General features: G+C 37.3%; 1 protein-coding gene across 1 annotated transcript in view; it reads left to right on the top strand.

Annotated features, from left to right (window-relative positions):
• The first annotated feature begins 5,857 nt into the window (after nucleotides 1-5,857).
• The window catches only part of LOC128995611 (adenosine deaminase), a 33,344-nt gene continuing 12,268 nt past the window's right edge, over nucleotides 5,858-26,933 (top strand). The window contains exons 1-5 of the mRNA XM_054420632.1: nucleotides 5,858-5,907; nucleotides 7,249-7,388; nucleotides 8,360-8,566; nucleotides 15,114-15,226; nucleotides 26,462-26,631. Of these exons, the coding sequence (XP_054276607.1) occupies nucleotides 5,858-5,907; nucleotides 7,249-7,388; nucleotides 8,360-8,566; nucleotides 15,114-15,226; nucleotides 26,462-26,631 (680 nt within the window). The remainder of the gene's footprint in view (nucleotides 5,908-7,248; nucleotides 7,389-8,359; nucleotides 8,567-15,113; nucleotides 15,227-26,461; nucleotides 26,632-26,933) is intronic.

Below are 26,933 nucleotides of genomic sequence, written 5' to 3'. Positions count from 1 at the left end.
TGTAAATTTAAAATTCCCTTGTTATTCATATAAAGAATATTGTAAAATGTTGTAGTTTGCTTGTTTATGGATATATTTTGATCAAACTTGGCAAATTTGTTCAAACAATTACAAAACTATTTGGATCATGAACGGTACTCTAGTTTTCCCTAGGTAGGACACGTGAATTGGAATTTTTGCGTTACAGGCACAATGACAGTAAGAATCAAACAAACGTACAGATATATACACAAGACTCGTTTCGGCTATCTTATTATATACAACGTAGAAATAACCAAACACTTCATGAGTCTACGCAATGTACAGACAAAACAGTAAAGACTTTATAATCTTATAACTAACTATCTGCCCATGCTTCGCAACGGGGTGAGAATCTTTGGGTCTCTAATTCCACCGTAAAAAAATAGTATATTTCGTACCTAGGGCCTAAAGTGAGGTTTTGCCGACTCGATATCGGGTTTTAAGTTCGGGACGAAGTCGAGAACGTGAAACGATCGAGAGCTGCAAACCCATTTTTTCTCGTGGCACGAGCGGTTTTTTTTTTACCCAAGTATGTTTTGTAATATAACGTCCCTCTTATTTATGTGAAATATTTTGAGGAATCAGCAAAATCAAAAATAACAATAAATAGTTGTCTAGGCAGCTGTGACAAAAAACAAGTCTATTGCAATGCCATGGATACAGCTTGTGCATTTAATATACATTAATGTTTTAAGTAAATAGGCGAACAAGTGATTTTGCGGCCCTAGGGATGTAAACCCCTGCTCGGTCCCCATATGACGATGACAGCTGGCATGGCCAGCAAAACGTAACTTTCAGCCACCAATATAAACCAGCTAAATGTATGTAAAACAGCTAAAAACATCATAGTGAGGTGAAAAATTCGTTACGCATACTTTTACATTACCATGAATTAATTATATGCATACAGAAAAAACGGAGTCATACTTATTGCGTATTTTAATGTAAACTAGTGGCTTGTAGGGACATAGTCCCTTAAAAGCTACGGAAAAGGAATTATTGTTGGAATATTTAAACAAACTCAGAATCAAATTATCTATATGTCAGGATAGGCCTAGATATCCCACTACAACATATCTTTTGTGCAAAAAAAAAACAAAACAGTTTGTTGTTTGTCTTTGTTTGCTTTTGTTGATAACGTTATGTTCAATAAAGAATTTGAATGATTCCTGAGTTTAACTGCTAAAGGCAGCAAACATGTTTATGAATAAATATTGGTTTATTAAGGTAGCTTTGGTTTTTTGGTTAACGCTGATAACAAGGCTTCCCCGATTGAAATACAGTATTGGAAATTGTCTTCGTCAAATAAGAAAAGGCAAAAAATGGTGTGTTGAGATACCCTACCCAGTTATTATTTCTAAGTCTATGCTCATTTTGTAAAGGTTTAACAAAATTATTCTTAAGTAAAGGCATCCCATTGACAGAACTTGGACCTAAATTTGTTTGTGATCAACATTAAAAAAACACTATTAGCCTAGTGTAAGTATGTGGTGTTAATCCTCCTAAAGGTGCGATTGATTTACATATTCTACCAAAAAAGGGCCTAGTCAACGTCTAATTACCAACTATTTTGCGGCTAGTTAGGGTTCCATTACCCAGTTATCGAAACTAATCACGACATAAATATTTTTGGTTCGTTTAAATACCTGTACGAACCTACTTCATCTCTATTCCCAAATTGTTTTCTAAGAGTAACCGTTGAGGTTATTCCACTTCATACAAAATATTGATTAAACACTACAATAAATCTCAAATATAAATGTTAGTAAATTAAAAAAAAAAAATTGGAATAAATCTTTTACATATGTTTTGAAATAAAAACAAAGAAGATCTTCTTTTAATCTTGAATCGTTTCTTAAATCTTGAAAACAATTTATTTCAACTTTGACATAACTAAAAAGTCTTGATTATTAAAGGTAACGTAATCCCTTTATATAGTTGGTTTTATATAGTATACACTAGCAGAGTACCCGTCCTTCGTACGGGGTTGGCATATAAGTATCAAATGCTTATAGCAGTTATGAGTGAGGAGATGGTTTAAGAAATTTCGGTTCTTTTTGAAGTTCGTTCGCTACGCTCACTCACCTTTAGGTTGGAGCTCGTTCGCTGCGCTCACTTTCCTTCAGGTTAGCTCGTTCGCTACGCTCACTTGCCTTCAGGTTAGCTCGTTCGCTACGCTCACTCGCCTCCAGGTTGAAGTTCGTTCGCTACGCTCACTCACCTTTTGCTGTTGTCATAAATGTAAAAGAAATAATAGTGCTAGTGCTGCACCCTGTTGGTAATCCTTGTAACTTTTAATGCTATTGAACATCATAGAACATAACCAACTTGTTTAATTGAAACAGCTGTTAAGATTCATTAATTCCATTTCTCATAAGGTTAACATGGGAAACTCCAGAGCCACTGGGGCGGAGCCCCGAAGGATTTTTTGGGATAAAAATATGCCTATATGTTAATCGGGAATGTGAGCTATCATCATGCCAAATTTCAGCCCGATCCGACCAGTAGTTTTTGAGATTAGCTCATACAAACACACACACAGACACCACCTCTTCTTTATAATAGTATAGAATAGAATATAGATAGATAGATTACATTGCAGAATTGACTGGCAAATGAGAAATCCAAATGTAAGCTTACTTGCTAATGATAAAATCACGATCAGCTGGATTGAAGTAAACAAAAATCAGCAGTAAATGCCTTCTAATGCTATTCTTATGGAGATCATTGTACGTTATATCTAATTTTGTGTTAAGATTTTGGGAACTTCACTATTTTTCCCGCCGTCACGGGATAAAGACCTTTAATTTGAGGGTATTTACTCAGGGGAGGTATAGAAGAGGATACGATGACAGCTGTGGGCTTCTTATTAGCTGAGGGAACGCCATTACCGTAACAAAACGATCATCAATCATCGGCCTCGGTGGCCTAATGGTTAGCGTGCCGGGCTGATATGCTGAAGGTCCCGGGTTCAAATCCCGCTCGTGGATTTAACTTTTTGTCCAAGATTTTTTTATTATCAGCAAGTTTGGTTGGTTTGGTTCGGTTATGACAGTTTAATTTTATTATTAAGTCATTATAATATTTTAGTAGAGTAATTTCTAGTTTTATTTAATAAACAGAATTATTTTTTCTATTAATAAACTTTTGTTATATTATTTCATTATCAGCAAGTTTAGTTAGTTCGGTTAGGTTATGATAGTTTAATTTTATAATTAAAAAATAATAAAATTGAATTTGAGGCATTTATAATTTTATTTTATGAACAGAACTATTTTTGCGATTAGTAAACCTTCTTTGCCAAAGTACTCTCTACTACAGCGCTGTTCACGGAGGAATTTTGAACTAATGCCTCATTCGTACCTCCCCTAAGTCAGACCCTAATTTGAGCCCTCTCACGTCGTTCTACGACTTCCCAGTCGCCCACAATTTTACGCAAAGAATCGGCTTACGTAATTAATATATAGATTCCCATGAAACTGATCATTTACCCAGCACATTAAGGCCTTTATTCCAAGTATCTCAGTTCGTAAACCATACATACAATGTGACGATAAAATATCAACAAAATAGCATGTAGTTTTATGTAATCCTCACGACATTTCATTTGGTCCATTGACTTTAAATCCAATAATTGTAAAAATTATTGGAGCTTTGAAAAAAACTTCATATAAAATCCTTACACTAATAAAAGACGACGTCATGAGCGCGGGAAATGAGTTACAGTTGCTAGGGCATAGCCACATGAATACAGAACGGAATGAAGGAATTAGAACGGAGAACTGGCAACAGCGCACGCGAGAAGTAGGGGGGGCGCACACACCGCTCAAGCACTACAACGCATTAGTGGCATCCTGTCCACACACTGTTGATATATACCGATTTGTGGCATGGTGCCACAATTTAAAAACTGGAATGTTAGATGTTAAAATGGAGTGTTCATTAAAAATATCGATGCAGACATGTTTCTACCACCTTCCTTCATCCACTGGTGGCCGCAGGTTGAAAGATGCCACAATTAGGTGTTTGCGAGTATTCGGTAAAACCCCGTATGTGTGTGTCTGGATGTGTACAGAGCTAGGGATACACCTGTGGTCCGATTTAAATGAAATTTGGTGTGTAGGTTCTAGTCCATGATATCTCCAGTTGTTTTTTTCATTTTTTCAAAATTTTGATTTTTAATGATGATTTTCTCATAAAAACTCATAAAATAACGGAAAAATAGGATTTTCTCAAAAATGGCCTGAACGATTTTGATAAAAATTTAGTATGTTGTAGCCCTTTAAATTTTGAACAAAATGGTACAACTGCCATTTCTGTAAAAAATTCGGTTAAAAAGAAATTGTAAATTATGTTATTTTTCCATAAAAAAACCATAAAATAACAAAAAATAGGATTTTAGAAAAAAGCTGGTTTTGATTTAACTAAGTATGTTATGGTCCTTAAAATTTTGAAAATTTTTTCATTTTATTGAAATTCTATTTTTAATGGGGATTTTCCCATAAAACCCCATAAAATAACGGAAAAATAGGATTTTCTCAAAAATGGCCAGAACGATTTTGATAAAAATTTAGAATGCTATGTTTAGAATTTAGTCCTTTAAATTCTGAAGAAAATGGTACAAATCTCATTTCCGTAAAAATTACGGTTCCAAAGTTATTGTAACTTATGTTATTTTTCCATAAAAACCCCATAAAATAACAACAACAAAAAATAGTACACAATGCTGTAACAATTATGTTTCAAAATTTATTGCCACTTTTGTGATTTTTAACTATAAAATATCATATTTACTCTTACCGCTTACCCATGATAAAGGTTGTTGATGAGCTTATGGGAGAAAGTATTTCTCAGAATGCTGATACCGTTTATTTAATTTTAATTTTAATTTTTTGGGATGATTTTCTCATAGAACTCATAAGATATCAGAAAAATCTAATTTTCTCTAAAATATTTTGAAAGATTTTATTTAAAATTTACTACCGGATACGTATGTTTTAGTCCTTTTAACTCTAAAACATTAAGGTACCGTACATCTGTACATCTATCATTGCTGAAAAAATTACGGTTCACAAGTTACTTTTATTTTTAAAATATTGAAACTGATTTTGATTAAGCTTAGTACTCAATATAGCTCCTATAACTCTAAACAGATTTGTACAACCCCTATTGCTGTAAAATTACAGTTCAAGAGTTATTGTAACTGTTTTGATTTTCCCCATCATATACCATACTTTATCCCACTGCTTGTCTGAAGCCTATGACACGAGTCATACAAGTCAAAGTCTTTTTGTGTTTTATAAGGGTTGTTGGCAAGCTGATGGGAGATAGTATGTGTCAGATTGCTGATACAGTTTTTTTTATAATACAGTGGAATTGTCAATCTTGTATTAAATGTTTACCTAAACAGAACTGCGGCAGTGATTTATTTTACTACAGGTCTTTAAAGTACTTTTTATTGTACTTGTTGTAAGAAAATACTTGTTTAAAATGAAAAACATTGGAACTTTGTAAACTAAAGACGTTATCATCAAATAAACCTTTGCAGTTCCGTTAGTGAGAATAATTAAAAAGCATCAAATTAGGTCTGGTGATCCAAGGGAGAAAAAAATATAATGTATGTTAAGCGCCACTAAATTACCGGTATGTGCCTACATTTTATAGATGCATAGGTACATAAAAAGTGTTTCGGAAATACTGCCTTTTCATGTAAACAAAACATTCTGTATAAAAATTATTCTAGCTATAAAAAGTACCTATTTACAGATTAAATTTTTACAATGGATGCCCGATTATTAATCATATTGATCTACCTGTTGAAATTGTTTACGTGAAAATGCTGAAACTCAGTACCTCCAAGCTTCAGTACACTGATAGGTCTCTAAGGTAAATGCACTGAATTATTTGAGGAGATTCCATCCTAATAAGCCATATGGTGATTTATGTAAAATTTAACAGATTTTTAGTAACTTTGCGTTAGTTGATTCTTTACTTTAGTAGATTTATTATACAGGGTTAGTAAAAAGTGTGGAGACGCCCTGTTATTTTTTTAACGGCCCATACTAGAAAAACTAAACTCAGCACACCATTATGGCATGTTATGAAGTACTTTTTGGGAATAACTGCCACTTGGCGTTCATCCCCAAAATGGGGGATTTTGGGGGAAACTAAAAAATTTCAAAACAAAGACCCATCGAGTGACCCCTCATTTTGAAGGTCTTGGTAAAAGAAAACCAGCAACACAAACTAGAGGTCTCTATCCCAGTTCAGTAAAAAATGGCAGCCAATTGAAATTCTCATAAGTTCCCAAACCCAAAATGGGGGATTTGTGGGAAACTCAAACATTTTAAAAGATAAGCCCAATCGAGTGACCCCTCATTTTGAAGGTCATAATAAAAGAAAAGTAACAACGCAAACTATAGGTCTCTATCTTAACACAGTAAAATATGGCAGCTAATTGAATATAAAATTGCAAGTTATTTCCAATTTCTAAAGATTTCAATCAGCTTCAATTTTTTACTGGATTGAGATAGAAACCTCTAGTTTGCGTTGTTAGTTTTCGTTTACCAGGACCTTCAAAATGAGGGGTCACTCGATGGGGCTTATCATTTAAAACTTTTGAGTTTCCCCCAAAATCCCCCATTTTGGGTTTGGTAAGCAAGTGGTTATTAGGCTTTTAAGTACTTCATAACATGCCAAAAAGGTGTGTAGAGTTTAGTTTTCCTAGTGTGAGCCGCTACAAAATTTACAGCAGGTCTCCAGACTTGAAATTGAACTTCTGAGAATTTCAATTGGCTGCCATTTTTTACTGGATTGAGATAAAGACCTCTAGTTTGCGTTGTTGGTTTTCTTTTACCAGGAACTTCAAAATGAGGGGTCACTCGATGGGTCTTTGTATTTGAAATTTTTGAGTTTACCCCAAAATGGGGGATTTTGGGGATGTACACCAAGTGACGGTTATTCCCAAAAAGTACTTCATAACATGTCATAAAGGTGTGCCGAGTTTAGTTTTCTAGTATGGGCCGTTAAAAAAATAACAGGGGGTCTCCACACTTTTTACTAACCCTGTATAATAGAAAAGATTATCTGCTGCAAACCTTCATTTAGTACTTGTACATTCTGTTAAACAAATGAAATTGTCATTCTAAGTAGGTGATATTTAAAGTCTCCTTGTTCTCTATACTTTATTATTTAGTTTCTCTATTACTTTGTTCTCTCTTCTCGCAGAGGTGACCTAGACGCATTAGAGCGTGTAGCGTATGAGTTCTGCGAGGACGAGTACTACGCAGGAGTGATCTATGCGGAAGTGCGTTACAGTCCAAGACTAGCATTGGGGAACAAGGCTCTCCTTCAACTTGGCCCGAGTGGTGAGGAAATGGCAAAACTGGTTCTCTATTGCTTCACCTCTCTCTTGTAATCATTAGCTATTGGAATACCTTTTACAAAGTAGATTTTTTAGTCATGAGTTTTATGGCTACAAGTCTTTAATAAAAAGTATATGTAGGGATATAATGTTTTTGATATGACATGCAAGGTGATGCCCAAAATTTTATTTGAAGGTTTTTAATGCATCCAAGTTACACAAGGTACCCTGTAATGATATATGCATATAATTTATAACTATCAAATAAAGACCAAAAAGGGTTTGGCAGGGTTTGGTAAAATGGTTTTATAAGAAAGTAGTCCAAGGCTATGTGAAAACAATCAAACCTTATGCTTTAAAGGCTTTATTAACCTTCTAAATTAGTAAAATGTTCTTCTATTCTTATTTAAGGGTGCACTCTACCTGTCCACCGTACGCTAATGCAAGGGCTTAGGATCTCCGTAGGTTTGGTTCTTAACCGATAGAAAATATATTTATGTTACTTTATTCATTTCATATTTTTGTAGGCTTGTACGTTTGTAATTTTGTGCTAATTGTAGAAATTTAAGTGTGAAGTGACTAATAAATACCTCAAAATAAAACTTTTCTAAAGCATTTTACTCATGAGAATTAATTTGTTGATGGAAATTAAAACCAAAGAGTCATAGATTTGAATTTAAGGAGTAAGAAACCTTCTTCAGATGAAACAAATTTTAAAAGTTAACTGAGTAATTTGAGAGGACTTAAACGTCTGCAAGCGCTTCTCGCGGCACTGTTCAATGGTGCAACATAGCTACTGAAGCCCGAGATGAGGTAGAGCGCACCCTTAAATATTAATTATATTTATAATATATTTTGAAGATTGGTACGGTAGCATTAGCAGACTAAGCTGTGCAGACTTTATTATTCAGAAACACCTTCTGTATCAACCAGTTATCTTTGCTTGCTAATTTGTGTTTGGTTTCAATATTTTAGCACTGGATGAAGTTATTGTGCGAATTTCACATGGTTTGGAACGTGGACTCAAGGACTTCGGTGTCAAAACCAAGCAGATTTTATGTGCTCGATATAGTGAAGAGTTCAATGACCTTGTTGAAGTTCTTCATCTGTGCCAGAAACATTACGACAAGGGAGTTGTTGGCATTGATCTGCTTACTTTACAGCCTTCAGAAGGCGTTGTAGGTGAATTGTTGCTAAATTAGTCTTTTGGAGATCTAAATTTAAGTTTGTTTCAAGTATTCAAGATCTAGGTACGTACATAGTTTTTAAATCAATCCAAATACACACAGCAAAAATAGGGTGAGGATTTTTGTAAATTCTTGTGAAATTTAAAATATTAAATAGTCATAGATAAAACCTTAGAATAAGTTGGTTCAGCCCAACAATCACATAAGACCAATAGATGGAGCACGCCTAACTTACTATCATTCAAGCAGCTGAAGCCAGGTCCGAAATCTTACTTTAGGTTAGAAGCGCTAGATGCCAATGAAATCCGTCTCCTCTGATCGCGGCGGATTCATGAACGACTAATGTGGCCACAGAGAAATGGTGAACATCTTGCTCGGCTGTGTAGACATCATCATCGTCTCTCGCGGTCACGAAAACGTGATCTTCGTCTTGTGCGATTGCGGCAAAATCATAAACATCTCTCGCGGCCGTGAAGACATCATCATCGTCTCCCGCGGTCACAAAAATGTGATCGTCGTCTTACGCGACAGCGACAAAATCATGAAAATCTCCCGCGGCCATGTAAACGTCATCATCGTCTCCCGCGGTTTCGAAAACGTGATCGTCGTTGTTAGATATTTTAATAATGTAACATTTAAATGTAGTAACTCAATTTTACTTTATTTAATCATAATTCTATTATGTAACTGAATCATCATATAAACAATAATAATAAGAACAGATGTTTATGAACAACTTACAGCCAGTATCTTTGGAATGTACACATCAATCCTCCCCCTTGAATTTTGTTGGTAACATGTGATTGTCTCCATATAGATCCATCATCCATTTTCAGAACATAAATTAATTTACCTTCCTTACTTTTAACATAACCAAACATCCACTTGTTTTTACTATGTCTGAAGTCGTATGCTTGAACTCTCTCCCCTTTTTTAAAATCCCTCACTACCTTTGCACATTTGAAGTCATTGTTCGAAGATGTGTTATTTGTTATCATTAAATCTAATCTTGTTCTCACATTTCTCTGAAACATTAGAAAATAAACATCATAGTTTTTCAAAAATGTTTCAAAAGTATGTTCACAAAATTGTCTGCTATTATCAGACACTAAAGTAAATGGAATTCCGAACGTTAAAAACAATTGTCTTAATTTCTTTACACACCAATCAGAAGAAGTAGTTTTTGTTTGAAATACCTCAACCCATTTTGTGTAAGCCATCAGCCACAATAAAAAAATAATTGTTTCCAAAACAAGGCCCAGCTATGTATTCTTTGCCACGGACCATCAGGGGTTTGCCATGGGTGAGGAGTCTTTTGAGGATCGAATATGGACACAAGAGGCTTATGATCAGTTATTAATATACACTTGCGTCCATAAATGTATGGGAAGAGTTTCTTCAGACCAAAATAAATAGCTGCTGCTTCCTTATCAATCTGGCTGAATTTTACTTCACTTTTTGTCAGAGTGCGTGAAGCAAATGCAATCGGTTTTTCTGTACAATTTTCTAGTCTGTGAGAAAGTACTGCTCCGAGTCCAACAGGAACAGGTGATGCATCCGTTGCGAGGGTAACCGTCAGATTGGGGTCAAAATGAGTCAAAATTTGTTCACTTGTTATTTCCTCTTTGACTTTTTGAAAACTATTTTCACAATCAGAGCTCCAGTTGAACTTAACATTTTTCGTAAGTAACCTTGCCAAAGGATATATTTTTGTTGAGTAATTTTGTATGAACTTGCTGTAGTAAGTGGCCAAGCCTAAAAACGTTTTCAATTCACTTACATTCATAGGCCTTCTAGCATTTTGAATTGCTACAGTTTTCTCAGGACTTTTGTGTAGGCCTTTATCATCAATAATGTGTCCGAGGTATTTGATACTTTTTTCAAAAAACTTACATTTATTTGTCTCTATTTAAATGTAGGTTGTGCTTCTGTAGAACATTGAGGACTTTCTCTAATCTCTGAAGAGTTTCCTCGTAAGTTGATCCTTGTCCTAAAATATCGTCAAAAAACATTGTACTCCATCCATACCTTGTAGTAAAGAATCCATGATTTTTTGCCACAGTGAAGGAGCAACCTTGACTCCAAACATCAGTCTATTTACTTTGAACAACCCCTTATGAGTACTTAGAGTTTGCATTTTGCTACTGTCTTCGTCCATTTGCATTGCTTATATCAAGAGAACAAAAGTATTTACCTCCACTCATTGTAGAAAAAATGTCTTCAATCCTCGGAATCGGGTACTTCTCATCTTCCACCACTTTGTTCAGAGAAACCTTGTAATCAGCGCAGATACGAATGTCACCATTGGGTTTTATGACAGGCACAATAGGTGTTCCCCATTCTGAGTTGTCCACCTTGGTGATAATCTTTTGGGTTTCCACAGGTCCATTTTTGACCCTGTCAGCGCCCTGTCAGGCACAACTAATAGTAGGGCCCCTTTGCAATATATATAAAGGGTGTCCACCAACCAGGAAAACCGGGAATCCGTGAATTATGCTTGAGTTTTTTTTAACTGGGAATTATGCGTGAATTTTGTATATCCACCTGGAATTTTCAATTTACCGCCATTGCGAATAACAACAGTGACGTTTCCGTGACCGCGGGAGACAAAAATATGTCTACACACGGCCGCGAGGGATTATCAGAAGTTTCCAAGATTGCAGAAGACGATTGTGATATCTTCAGAGCCGCGAGGGATGATCAGAATATTGCCGCGATCCCGGAAGGTGATTATAATGTTGACACGAACGCAGGAAACAGCAAGAATTTTGCCGCGATCGCAGAAGAGGATGATGATTGCCACACGACTGCGGGATATGATTGACATTTTGCCGCAATCGCGGGAAACAATAATTACGATGTCTTCACGACCGTAGGAGACGATTACGATATCTACAGAACCACAGGAGATACAATAATGATTTCTACACGGCCGCGAGGGATGACCAGAATTATGCCGCGATCGCGCAAGACAATTAATTGTCCACATGACCGCGGGAGAAGATCATAGAATTTTGCCTAATTCGCGGAAGACGATGATATATACAATACATGGCCGAGGGAGTGGGAGATGGTTACCATTTTGCCGCAATCGCGGGAGGCGATTAACTATGTACAAACGACCACGGGGGACGATATAATGATGTCTTCATGGCCGCGAGGGGTTTCATCGCGATAGGGCAAGACGATTATAATGTTCATACGACCGCGGGAAAAGATCAGAATTCTGCCTCATTTGCGGAACAAGATGATGATCTCCACAAGATGGCAGGAAATGATTACCATTTTGCCGCAATTGCGGGAGGCAATTGCTATGTACAAACGACCGCGGGGGATGATTAATGATGTCTTCACGTCTGCGAGGGGTGATCAGAATTTTGCCTAATTTGCGGTAGACGATGATAATCTCCTCACGACCGCGGGATATGTTCATATATTGCCGCGATCATGGAAGGCAATAATTATGTCTACACGGCCGTAGAAAATAGTCAGAATTGTGCCTCAATCGCGGGAGACGGTTACGATGCCTACACGGCCGGGAGGGATTATCAGAAGTTTACTGCGATCATCAAATACAACCGCCAACTTTTTTTTATTTTCCAATTTTTTGGCGCCCCCCAAAAAAGCCAATTGCCTCGCGCCCTATATAGGCACGTGCCTACCGTGCCTATTCGGTAAATCGGCCCTGGGTTTCCAGACGGCTGAGTTCATTTTCAACTTTTGTTTTGATTGCATATGGAACCTGTCTGGCTTTTATGTATATAGGGCTTGAGTTGTCCTTCAAGTTCAATTTTGCTTTAAAGTTTGGAATACATCCTATGTTTTTGTCAAACAAATCTTCATAATTCGCAAGTAATGAATCCAGTTCCGGTTTCCTTGTTTCCTTCATGTTTATGGATTTTATTTCTCGACGTTCTTCTTGTGTTCTCGACGTGTTCTTCTTCTCGACGTTTTGATTAATAACAAACATTTTCCCCATGAAACATTGTCCCTTATATTCACATTGTACATATGTTACTCCCTTAGGTTTAAACTAACAGGGGGGTTTTATAATTTCCCCTGTGTAGGTGCGCAGCTCTACACCAGTCTTGTAAAGTCTTTTGGAGGGAAATAATCTTTTGTAATCTTCACAAGAAATTGATGTAAGTGATGCTCCAGAATCCAACTCAAAAGTTACAATTTTACCTTCCACTTTTATATCTATGTGAAATTTGTCATCCTTCTTTTTGTCAGACAGTAAATTAATTTCATGAATATTGTCTTCAGAAATGTAATTATTTTCAGTGTAATGAACTTGTCTTTTACTGATTTTAGATTTACTTAGGCATACTCTTGAAATATGTCCAATCTTTCCACAGGTATTACAGGTCTCATCAATCATTGGACAAACATTCGCTCTATATGATTTACATTCCCACATCGGTAGCATTTCCCTTTCAGTGACTCAAAATCTGTTACACAAAATTTACTATTTGTATAAGATCCTGTGATGTTTAATTTTGTTCTGTATCCGTGAATCTGTCGATTAGACTTTACTTGATTTATGTTTAAGTTTCCACTGTTATGACATATCATAGTACTTTCCTGTTTTGAAAGCTCCATTGTAGTAGCTGTATTAAGGATTTCTACGAATTGTTTGTGGTCACATTTATGTAGCAGCTGAGTTTTTATGTCCTTGTCATTAAGTCCACGTATGAGTTGTTGTCGTAATTGCATGTTTAATACATACTTTCCACAAGCTTCGCAATTAAATTTGCAGTTTGTTGATAGTCTTTTTAGTTCTGTAGCAAAATTTTAAATTGATTCTCCATTTTCTTGTATTCGACTTATAAATGTCTGTTGTAAAGCCAAAACACTTTTCTTAGGATCTAGAAAGTTGTCAAGTGTGGCATACTTTTATGGCGGGACATTTGAATGGTTGGACTAAGCTCCACACAAGTAAGGTTACAAGCTCTTCATACTCTTTAGGATTTTCTGGTGTACATAGGTCTATATACAGCTTTTGATGTAGAAGAGGTGTCAAGGCAAGTAAATGTCTTCAATTTAGAATCATTGATACCTTTCAAAGTCATAAAGACCTCCAGTCTTCTGGCAAAATTAGAAAACTTTTCTCTTTCATCATAAGGAGTAAAGCTCAAATTTGAAGTAGGAAGGACTGGAATCAGTGTATTATTATGTAGATTTGCATTGAAACAATGACTTTGATTAGGAATAGAGTTATGCTGATGTATTAGACCTATGAATCATTTGGGCATCCATTAATCTTGTTTTTGTATCAATCAGCATGTTTTCAATACTTTCTCTGTAAGTTAACTCTTGTTCTAAATCTTCTTCTTCTGTACAGAAACCGATCTTGTCTCGAATTAGGTCATACTTTGATTTAATCTCAGCTAACAAGTCAAGTCTAGTTTTGATGTCATTGATGGAAAATGTTCCTATATCCACATACTTCTTTACATTTCCAAGCTAGAATTTGACTGTTCTTCGCAATGATTTCAATTTCTTGACTTTATTTACATCTTCTTCTATGTTTTCTATTTCTTCCATTATTCTCGTCGCCATTTGTTAGATATTTTAATAATGTAACATTTAAATGTAGTAACTCAATTTTACTTTATTTAATCACAATTCAATTATGTAACTGAATCATTATATAAACAATAATAAATAAGAACAGATGTTTACGAACAACTTATAGCCAGTATCTTTGGAATGTACACATCAGCCGTCTTGTGCGATAGCGGCAAAATCATGAACAACTCCCGCAGCCGTGTAGACACAATCATCGTCTCCCGCGGTCTCGAAAACATGATCGTCGTCATTCGCAATCGCGGCAAAATCAAGTTAATATCCTGAGGCCTTGTGGGCATCATCATTGTCTCCTGCGGCCACAAAAACGTGATCTTCGTCTTTCGCAATAGCGGCAAAATCATGAAAATCTCCTGCGGACGTGTAACATCATCATCATCTCTCGCGGTCTCGAAAACGCGATCATCATCTTCCGCGATCGCGGCAAAATCAAGTTCATTTACCGTGGCCGTGTAGACATCATCATTGTCTCCCGCGATCGCGATACAATTTTGGACTTATTCTGCGATGACGGACGAATAGTGACAATTCCTATGCTAATGGTGAAATAGCGAAGATCTTTTTTGGTCACTCAGAATATCTACAACACAGACTAACAGACTAGTCTGTCCCTTGCTACCTGTGCGGTCGGTCATTTTTTGTTGGAACAGGCCTGTTTTTTGAATATTTCATTGTTTTATGTATTTATTCGTGTCCGTACTGTGTTTATCTTCTGACGATGTTATCAACTGATCAACTCTACACTATGTACCTGAAGCTGACGATGGTGTTTTAACACCAAAACATGTCCTGAATAGACATATTTTATTGAGCTGTGACGGGAATTACGTAAGTAATTTAATCTTACATTCTAGTTACCACGCAAGTTAGAAAAATTGTTGACAGATTAAACAATCTTCTGGTTATCTATTAATCATGCATCTAGTCTTCATATATAACTTTCTTGGTTACAGATGAAGCTCCATGTGTAGAGCCCATCATATCAGTGTACAGAGAGGCGGCGCAGACAGGGGTTCACCGCACAATCCATGCTGCTGAGGTTGGCACAGCCACCGCAGTGGACAGGGTCTGTGTGTTTTTGCTATTTAAAACATCCAAAAACTAGAAATATAAGATACCTACTTTTAATTTTATACTACAGTATGTGCTAAAATAAAATAAACTGAAATAAAATAAAATAAAACAGAACTGAAAATAAATAAAATATAACAATTCACTGGTTATTTTAAAACACATACTGTATTTTACTGTAAAAAATAGTAATGTGATAATTATTTTCCCAACACACAAGAAGAATGAAAATTGTTTTTAGAAAAAATAAAAAATAAACAGTGCAGAAAAAAATCAAACAATTTTCAGAAATATACAATCAGAAAATTAGAAGATGCAAGTGTATAGAGCAATCCATTTTTTTGCTAAAAACTTCCAAATTCCAACTTTACATATTGTCATCATTGATTTTGTAAAGGGTTTGATAAGAAGACCTAACAAATGTTTTTTTTTAAACTAATACATTCTATTAACACTTGCAACAGCATCATAATAAATTAGCATTTGTCGCGACAACATTATGTCTTTGCAAACGCAAGAGATGTTCTTAATTTTGTCGCGATCGCAGGATACAATGATGATATCTTTTTGACCGTGGGAAATTGTCAAGATATTAGCGTCTTCTTTTCAGGGACATGATAAGGATGTCTCTGCGAGCACAAGGAATTGTAGAGATATTCTTGCGATCCCAGGAGGCGATGATGATGTCTGCGCCAGTGGCGTTGCTTGGTTAAATTCCAAGGGGGGGGGGGGAGGGAGAAGCCTCAAATTTCCCAACTGCTTAAGATTTCCCAACTGCTTAACATAAATTTCCCAACTATTTTTTATTTTAAGAAATCAATTTCTGTACTATTTAAAAAATCTACAAATTATTATACTATAGTCACACTAAATTCAGTATTTATTAACTTGCATTAACAAAAAATAGCTAGTTTTACATATTGGCCTATACAAAATTACTCAATTAAAAAAACGTCTAAAACTTCTACTAATTCATAATGAAATTTTATGACTTGAAAAAAACTTGAATAAGTATTGTTTCAAATCCAAAAAACTTTACAAACCATTGTGGTAGCAGACGTAGCAGTGTACAATTTTAAGGATATAAAATAAGCCTAGTACAAATTAGTATAGAAATAGTAGTTTACGCAACGATTGCGTTAAGTGAGTCTTTACGACACGAGTAGAAAATTTAAGGCACGAGCCTTGGCGAGTGCCTTAAAAACTTCTACGAGTGTCGTAAAGACTATTAACGCGAGTTGCGTACACTACTTTACCTACGACCGTTTTTTAATTACTATCAATCTGGATTTAATTACTAACAATCACTAATGATAACTTTTTAGAGAGGTTATGTTTTCGTGTATTGTCATTGCCACTGAAAGTGATGCAACGACTTGTTGTATAATCAGCTGATTTCCTGTAATTACGTGTTTGTTAAACTTCGTTAAATATTACATTGCTAGCAGCATTCTTACCATAAATAATATTGTACCAGGTACAATTCGGCAAATATTTCATTTATTTTTGGACTTCCACCAACTTAATTAAGAATACGCGAGTATCAACATTAACAAGTCGGATCAACAATTAAATTGGTCAACTGATCAGCTGATCAGCTGATTAGTTGACTTTCGAAGCATTACAATTTTAATTCTTTTCTCTCAATACTTGAACCTCATTGGTCCATTACCTGTGTGGATATGAGAAAACTATGCGGATATGAAATGAAACTATGCGGATATGAAAGTAAACAGCTGTAAAGTGAAACTTTTCAATTCTAAGAACTGGACTGAAATGGCTACTTTAAAAAACGGTCGTAGGTAAAAAATATTTCATTACAAAATAATGAAATTAAAATACTTTTAGAAGTTGATATTAAGATCAACATTTTATTTTAACTTTCATAAAAATTACAACTAGGCCTAAACAAGTTTGTAATGATGAAATATTAATCTCAGTGTTGTGAATAATATTAGTCTAGAAAAGAATAAACCTAAAATAATACGGGTATAATATAAAAACGTTCAACCTGGTTGATAATAAACTTATACATACAATAAAAATGTTAACCTTAATTTTCATCAAACTAGAACTTAGACAAAAAGCAAACTTAGATGTACATGAAAGTCAAACATCAAATTTTAGGTCATATTTTGTCCACGTAGATCTGTTTCAGAGTGATTGATTGATTGATTCTGTAGGGGCGGACCTTGTCCTGTTGCACACAGACCACCTTAGAATTAAATTCATAGGAGTCGAGCGCTTTGAACGCAGCCTGGCTGTCTGTAAAAATGGAAATGTTGATGTCCCTGAAGCCTAGCCTCAGGTTTTCCCTAGCACATACCATTATCGCAGTCATTTCGGCCTGGAACACAGTTGGGTGAGTGCCCATAGGAAGACAAATGTCAACCCCGTTCTGCACTCCATGAATTCCAGCCCCAGTCCCACTTCTTACCTTTGAACCATCAGTATACCATTCAAGGTCGTCTTGTGGAAGAGGATTCCCACCGGACATCCACTCATCCCTGGATGGAAGAAGGACAGTGAATGGTCTGGCGAAGAAGAATCAAGTTGGCATGTGGTCCGAGGGCATGTCCATTACCTCCCCTCTTACCTGCTGAGTGATCCGAGAGTGACCTCGGGATCCTCCAACATCCAACCAAAGGTTTTCAGGCTTTCACACTGGAGTCTGTAGGCAGTCCTCCTCGCAGTGACCTTGACATGCAGGTCAATTGGAGTGAGGTTGAGAAGGCAGTCCAGTGAGGCTCCCGGACAACTGCTCATTGCGCCCGTGATGATGAGACAGGCGAGTCTTTGGACGGCAGCCAGATCTCTCACCGCCGACACCGAGTCCATCTTGGGCCACCACTTGAGTGAGCCATATGTCATGGCGGGCCTTACCACGGAGACAAATAGCCAGTGCATGAGCACCGGCTTGAGCCCCCAGGTTCCTCCCACCATCCGTCTGCAAGCCATGAGTGACCACTTACCTCGATCAATGACCTTTTGGAGTAGTGGCCCCCATTGCAGCTTTCGGTCCAATACCACACCCAGGTACTTAACCTGATTCTGCATTTCAAGCACTGTGTCTTGTAGTCTCGGTCCTATGCCATTTAGATCGCGCCTCCTCGTGAAGGGGATAACCGCCACTTTGGAGGGGTTGATAGAAAGGCCTACCTCTGTGCACCATTATCCAACTGACCTCAAGGCTGTGTTCATGAGGTCGGAGACCGTGTTGTTGAATTTACCCATAACCAGTATCACAATGTCGTCCACGTATCCTTGAACGAATACACCACTGTCACTGAGAGATCTAATTAAGTCATCCACAACAAGGTTCCAGAGAAGAGGAGAGAGTACACCACCCTGTGGACACCCCGTGTGGTCCTGGCCTCCAGAACCTCATTGTGAAGAGAGAGTCTTACCTTCCTCTTCCTAAGTAGAGACTCTACCCACCTCCACACCACCTCATGGAATCCACGAGCTCTGGCAGCATTGATGACAGCCTGGGTTTCAGTGTTGTCAAAGGCGGATGTCAAGGAACGCCCCGAGGGCAATCTCCTTGAACTCAAACGCCTTGTAGATTCTGCTTACCAGGTGATGTAGGGCAGAGTCACAGGATCTTCCTGGGGTATAGGCGTGGTGGTTTCTATCTGTTTCAGAATGATTAGTTGATACATTTTTGTAAACCCTTAATGATAAATAACTTTTGTAGATTTTTTAAATATATTCAGAGAATAAATATTTCATTTAGATTATTAAAAAACAAGAGTTTTAAAGGTGATACCGATGATACACAAAACCTATCTTTAATGTAATTTAATCTACTTATTAGCATGTACTCCTGTCAGTTAGCCTGCTCCAAATACTACAAAAAAAGGTATAAAATATAGTTCATGTGACTGACGTGAAAAATATTTTTGAATTTCTTGTAAACACTAACAAACAACATAATTGAACTGAAGATCTACATGGCTTGCACTTTCAAAATTCAAACTCGCAGACAAATCATTCAGAATCATCAACACACAACAGGATCAAGGTAGCCAACATACGTCCAATAAGGAAAAAATGTCTCGTAAACGAAATTCCAACAAACTATACCGCTAATTGATTATTGATTTCTTAAAATAAGGCGTGTTTAGGCATGGTTTAGCCTAGTTTAATCAAAGTTAAATGAAATCAAAGAAACATCATGTTTATTTGTCCAAGTCAAAGAAATTTTTATCTTTGATGGATTTTTGCAAATATTTAAATTTTATTTAGTGTAAAAATATACTTTTCTTGTATCTGACTTCCCAACTGTCCCAACTCGTGGCAAGGAAATTCCAAACTTTTCTCTTTCCCAGATTCTGGGGGGGGGGCCCATACCCCCCCTCAAGGCGACACCCCTGGTCTTTGCGGCCGCAGAGGAATGTGCACAGCTTACGCAGTACATTTTTTAGTATTCCAACAATTGTATGAAAACTGTAGATTTTTGTAATAAGGTTGATTTGTTCTGATTTCCTATGATCTTGAGAGGTGATGATAATGTCTTCGCGACTTTTGGGGAACGTAGAGATATTGCCGCGATCACAGGTGACGATGACAGTGTTTTCGCAGTCCCGGGAGTGGAAGATGCTCTTAACTTTGCCTTATTAGCGGTAATGTTAAAATATTCGCTGCGATAGTGATCTAGATAGGACCATAATCACAGATAATTGTCATGTCAACATTATGATGCAGGCATACAATTGACCACAGTCTCAGTTTCAGGGAAGACTTTTGGAGAAAATAGTTATCTTTCCCTCCCTCTACCTATCAACGGCCACCTGGTCCTGCACTTGTCCATTTGTGGCTTTTCATTATTTCTGGTTTGGGTGAAGAGAACCTCCATAACTCTTTTTAATGAGCATGGCTACATTAATTCAAAATTAAAGAAATATCGTGACTATTTATAATCATGGCTATGTCATTGTCCCAATAATCTTGTATTGGTAAACGAATGTTCGTTAACAAATTGAATTGTCAGTGAGCTGTACTTTTTTTATTTTAAAAACTTGAGTGTTTTCTGTTGGTGTTTTAAGGGAACAGGTGACAAAGTTAAAAAGGGGTGTGAAGGGCCATATGAAATAGGGGGGATTTTACCCTTGAAATTAAGAGGGATTAGCACATCTGGATAAGGTTAAAGATTAATAACAGACAATGTTTATTAAAAGACTCATTTGACATTTACCAGAGATGTCAAGTTCACTTCGAGTGTTGTCCCTACTCTAGCCTCATATTGTTGTCTTGTAGGCTGTGTACAAGCTGGGTAGTGAAAGGGTGGGACATGGGTACCATGTGGTGGAGGACCCTGACATTTACCAGAGATGTATAAAGGACCAAGTCCACTTCGAGTGTTGTCCCTACTCTAGCCTCATATTGTTGTCTTGTAGGCTGTGTACAAGCTGGGTAGTGAAAGGGTGGGACATGGGTACCATGTGGTGGAGGACCCTGACATTTACCAGAGATGTATAAAGGACCAAGTCCACTTCGAGTGTTGTCCCTACTCTAGTCTCATGAAATTGTTATCTTGTAGGCTGGTACAAGCTGGGTAGTGAAAGGGTGCTGGGACACGGGTACCACGTGGTGGAGGACCCTGACATTTACCAGAGATGTATAAAGGACCAAGTTCACTTTGAGTGTTATCCCTACTCTAGTCTCATGATATTGTTATCTTGTAGGCTGTGTACAAGCTGGGTAGTGAAAGGGTGGGACATGGGTACCACGTGGTGGAGGACCCTGACATTTACCAGAGATGTATTAAGGACCAAGTCCACTTCGAGTGTTGTCCCTACTCTAGTCTCATGATATTGTTATCTTGTAGGCTGTGTACAAGCTGGGTAGTGAAAGGGTGGGACACGGGTACCACGTGGTGGAGGACCCTGACATTTACCAGAGATGTACTAGTAGTACGCTTATTATGCGCGTAACAGGATGAGTGAACATGAGCGCAATAATGAAAGAGTTTACCCACACCTAGCACACTTACCGGTGTCACTGGTGTACACAATAATGTTATTTGTATGGGCAAATCAACCCATGAGTCGGGGCAAATAATGGTGAGTCGGTGACTCAAGTCGGTAGCGTCACGCGAACTTCGGGCCCAAGGCAGCGATGTCGTGAGTTCGGATCCTGGTCACTGCCACTAAATTTTATCAGTACAGTTCACCTTTGTACTGTACCGGCTCACCAATTGCTTTGCTGTAAACGATCCACTCACGGGCGAGGTTAAAAGAGGCTGGACCAACCTCTAAAAAAAAACCAAATCTCAGTCAACAACAATCCTAACTTCTCGTCCAATAATTAACCAAAGTCATTGGTAATATACGTAATGTATTTCCTGTTTCCCTCTCTTCTCATAGTATTTTATTATTGCAGATACGTTAATCTAACTGTCACAAAGAGTTCCCACACTCTGGACTGTTCACCTTGACTACTTCCTTTACCACTTCCTACGTCGTGGACCTGTTTCCCTCTCTTCTCATAGCACTTTATTATTGCAGATACATTAATCTAACTGTCGCAAAGGGTTCCCACACTCCGGACTCCTCGCCTCGACTACTCCCTTCACCACTTCCTACGTCGTGGACCTGTTTCCCTCCCTTCCCATAGCATTTTTAGAATTGCAGATACTGTACATTATTCTAATTATCACAAAGGGTTTCTACACTCCGGAATGCTCGCCTCGACTATTTCTTTCACCACTTCCTACGTCGTAGACCTGTTTCCCTCCCTTCCTATAGCATTTTAGAATTTAAAATAGATTAATTTAACTTTCTCAAAGGGTTCCCACACTCCGGACTGTTCACCTTGACTACATCCTTCACCACTTCCTACGTCGTGGACCTGTTTCCCTCACTTCCTAGAGCATTTTAGTATTGCAGGTATATTAATCTAACTGCCAAAAGGGTTTCTACACTCCGGACTGCTCGCCTCGACTACTTCCATTACCACTTCCTACATCGTGGACCTGTTTCCCTCCCTTCCTATAACATTTTAGTATTGCAGGTATATTAATCTAACTGTCACAAAGGGTTTCTACACTCCGGACTGCTCGCCTCGACTACTTCCATTACCACTTCCTATGTCGTGGACCTGTTTCCCTCCCTTCCTATAGCATTTTAGAATTGCAGTTACACTAATCTAACTGTCACAAAGGGTTTCTACATTTCAGAATGCTCGCCTCGACTACTTCCATTACCACTTCCTACGTCGTGGACCTGTTTCCCTCCTTTCCTATATTATTTTAATATTGCAGTTACATTAATCTAACTGTCACAAAGAGTTCCCACACTCAGGACTGCTCGCCTTGACTACTTCCATCACCCCTTCCTACGTCGTAAACCTGTTTCCCTCCCTTCCCATAGCATTTTAGAATTGCAGTTACACTAATCTAACTGTCACAAAGGGTTTCTACACTCCAGAATGCTCGCCTCGACTACTTCCATTACCACTTCCTACGTCGTGGACCTGTTTCCCTCCCTTCCTATAGCATTTTAGTATTGCAGGAATATTAATCTAACTGCCACAAAGGGTTCCCACACTCCGGACTGCTCGCCTTGACTACTTCCTTTACCGCTTCCTACGTCGTGGACCTGTTTCCCTCCCTTCCTATAGCATTTCATTATGGCAGATACATTAATCTAACTGCCACAAAGGGTTTCTACACTCCAGAATGCTCGCCTCGACTACTTCCATTACCACTTCCTACGTCGTGAACCTGTTTCCCTCCCTTCCTATAGCATTTTAGTATTGCAGGTATATTAATCTAACTGTCAAAAAAGGGTTTCTACACTCCGGACTGCTCGCCTTGACTACTTCCATCACCGCTTCCTAAGTCATGGACCTGTTTCCCTCCCTTCCCATAGCATTTTAGAATTGCAGTTACACTAATCTAACTGCCACAAAGGGTTTCTACACTCTAGAATGCTCGCCTCGACTACTTCCATTACCACTTCCTACGTCGTGGACCTGTTTCCCTCCCTTCCTATAGCATTTTAGTATTGCAGGTATATTAATCTAACTGTCACAAAGGGTTTCTACACTCCGGACTGCTCGCCTTGACTACTTCCATCACCGCTTCCTAAGTCATGGACCTGTTTCCCTCCCTTCCCATAGCATTTTAGAATTGCAGGTATATTAATCTAACTGCCACAAAGGGTTTCTACACTCCGGAATGCTCGCCTCGACTACTTCCATTACCACTTCCTACGTCGTGGACCTGTTTCCCTCCCTTCCTATAGCATTTTAGTATTGCAGGTACATTAATCTAACTGTCACAAAGGGTTTCTACACTCCGGACTGCTCGCCTTGACTACTTCCATCACCGCTTCCGAGGTCGTGGACCTGTTTCCTTCCCTTCCTATTGGAATTTATAATTGCAGTTATATTAATCTCACTGCCACAAAGGGTTTCTACACTCCGGACTGCTCGCCTTGACTACTTCCTTTACCGCTTCTTACGTCGTGGACCTGTTTCCCTCCCTTCCTATAGCATTTTATTATGGCAGATACATTAATCTAACTGCCACAAAGGGTTCCCACACTCCGGAATGCTCGTCTTGACTACTTCCTTCACCACTTCCTAAGTGTCGTGAACCTGTTTCCCTCCCTTCCCATAGCATTTTTAGAATTGCAGATACATTATTCTAATTGTCACAAAGGCTTCCCACACTCCAGACTGCTCACTTTGACTACTTCCTTCACTACTTCCTACATCGTAGACCTGTTTCCCTATCTTTCCATAGCATTTAAGTATTACAGATACGTTAATTTAACAGTCATAAAGGGTTTCCGTACTCCTTTCTTTTCACTGCTCACCTTTCCGCTTTCTTTACTACTCTCTACGTCGGGGACCTGTTCCCCCCCCCCCTTCGCATAGCATTTTAGTATAAAAATATACCAACATTTTTGAATATTTAATATTCAATGCCAACATTAAATTGAATAATGTTAAAAGCTGCTTTGTTCTAAATACATACATACCTATATACTTGTAATTAAAAGGCGAAATTTTAATACTGAACTTAAACGGTATATGACTGCCGACTAATATTGTTAAGTACAATTTATTATTATGAATGTTGTGAGATTTAATTAGCTTAAATAACATTATTCTGAAAGCTGTGAAATTATAATGATATATGAGTGAAAATTTAAAAACGTACGTTTTCAGAAAAAGCACTTTGCAAAATTTTTTCCCCTTTTTTCAAAACTTTTATTATTATTTTTATTTCATTAACATTTGAAGTTTCATAAAATGTTCATGGTAATGCAATATCTTTGGTATTTTTTTTTTAAAGAGCATCTTTAGTGGAAAAACACAAAATCCTGTCACGACCATAACAGACGTTTAAATGAATATTAAAAATAGTTAAAATTATTTTTATAACTATGTTTTGCTATAAACTAATTTACTTTTATGACCATTATACAATGAAAAGGTCACTGAGCTTTTGGTATATTTGGTCTTTTTAGAAAAAAATAAAAAAAACTCTAAAAATTGAAAAAAGCCAATAAAATCTTTTTAAGTTTGTATAACTCCGGAAAAACTTACCTGAGACCCGAAAAATCGTTATGTTTGTATAGAGGTGTGTTTCTTTTGTGTATCAAACATTGAAATATGACGATATTTTAATTTTTGAAATTTTTATGATAGAAGTCATAAACGTGATGGTCAGGGACAAGCGGTACGGTCGTGAATTTTCTGAAATAATCTAAATCTTTCTAAACAATCCTTTAATTATACTGTTAGTTATAATAAAAATAAGTGTTTCAATTCAACTAAACTGTTCAAATTACAATTATATTAAAGTTATTGTCACGACCAAACACACTATAATTCATAAGGCTGGATTGGTCGTGAAAAAACCCGCGATGGTCGTGAAACTTTGGTCGTGAAATTACGTGTTATATGGCTCTGTTCTGGCGGTAGCCCTGCACCTCATGTTCGAGGATACAAAGTGGACTTCTAGGTTAATCTAGCAATTGAAATATCTTACAAACAAAAATTAACACCATGTCTACTTCATCGAATGACTACGTACGGTCATGGACACACCAAAATTACAAAAAACACAATCTTTCCTTTATTAATCTTGTAATTCCTCCTTTCAACTCGAAACGACCGGCACTACAATCCTGGCGTACACCCCGAACTATTCTCTAAAACCAACTGACTCCTTCGACGCCAGGCTTGCCACTGTCGTGCTCCAAAGTTGAAAATTTTTCCCAAATGGTCGTGACGCCAAATCGAGGGACAGACTTATTTTGTCATGGTAGTCAGTTTGCAATGACAATAAAATTATAATATGCTCCTTTTTTGTAAGTTTAATAACCATTGATGACATAAAAATATGGCTTTATATATTTCGGCATGAATAATTAGTCTAAAAACAGGGTGAAAGTTGGAAAATGTACCCTAGGGACACGTCATGGTCGTGAATTTTGAGACTTTAAAAATACGAAAAAAATACCTAGAACCTATTTAAAACCAAATAAATGTGTGTAACATGTTGCCCCCGTTCCAAAAAATATTAAAACACATAATAGTAAACTACAAATCCAGTATCTACGAAGTAAAAGGCCAGGGACATGAAAACGTACGTTTTTAAATTTTCACTCATATATTCATAGACGCCAAACTGTTTACTCCATGAATGAAAGAGCTTAGAGTAAAAGTCGTTCTCTCTGTCTTAAGTAGACGACAAAATTGTTGGTCGCAAAATGTAAACAAATAAAAAGAAGAAGAAGGTAGCTCCTAATGTTATTCTTATGGGACAAATTTAAAAATGTTTTTTAAGTATTTTATAATTACTACTGAGCGGAATCGTCTAGAATTTTAATGGTGTCTTTACACTGGTGTCATAACTATTTGTGCAAAATTTGAACGCTATAAGTGCAACGGTTCTTGAGTTTTAGGTGCGAACACACACACACACACACATACTCCAGCGGACAACTTTTCTCCGACTCCACTATACACGATACATAGATTCGTTCACTTCGTTCACTCATCTATAAAGGGCCAAGTCCACTTCGAGTGTTGTCCCTACTAGTCTCATATTGTTATCTTGTAGGCTGTGTACAAGCTTGGTAGTGAAAGGGTGGGACACGGGTACCATGTGGTGGAAGACCCTGACATTTACCAGAGATGTATAAAGGACCAAGTCCACTTCGAGTGTTTTGTCCCTACTCTAGTCTCATATGATATTGTTATCTTGTAGGCTGTGTACAAGCTTGGTAGTGAAAGGGTGGGACACGGGTACCATGTGGTGGAGGACCCTAACATTTACCAGAGATGTATAAAGGACCAAGTCCACTTTGAGTGTTGTCCCTACTCTAGCCTCATGACAGGTTCCGTGAATGCATGGGGAGAGACACATCCAATTTGCAGGTAATGCCAACAAGAATACTTATCACATTTACAGTGTTCTTTGAATCAAGATTGTTCTTACATTTGTTAAGATTATGAAATAAATTAGACTTAAAGTTGAAATTGAGTGTAAAAATATTGCATGGCTATCAAATCATCGGGTTTGAAATTGTACGTCAAAGCATTTTATTATTAACAAGAAGAATATTTTCCATGGTTCTAGAACCCTAAGATAGATGGATATTTAAATGACTCTTAGATAAAGGATAATAATAGTCCAATTAATTTAACAAAATGTTCTAAAGCAGTAAGGTGTATTTTAA

The sequence above is a fragment of the Macrosteles quadrilineatus genome, unplaced genomic scaffold (assembly GCF_028750875.1).
Source record: "Macrosteles quadrilineatus isolate MER2022 unplaced genomic scaffold, UCM_ALF_1.0 Scaffold_1__1_contigs__length_201487025, whole genome shotgun sequence".
In the NCBI taxonomy this organism is placed as follows: Eukaryota; Metazoa; Arthropoda; class Insecta; order Hemiptera; family Cicadellidae; genus Macrosteles; species Macrosteles quadrilineatus.
The sequence above is the reverse complement of the archived record's forward strand: the minus strand, read 5'-3'. Positions and strand labels throughout refer to the sequence as shown.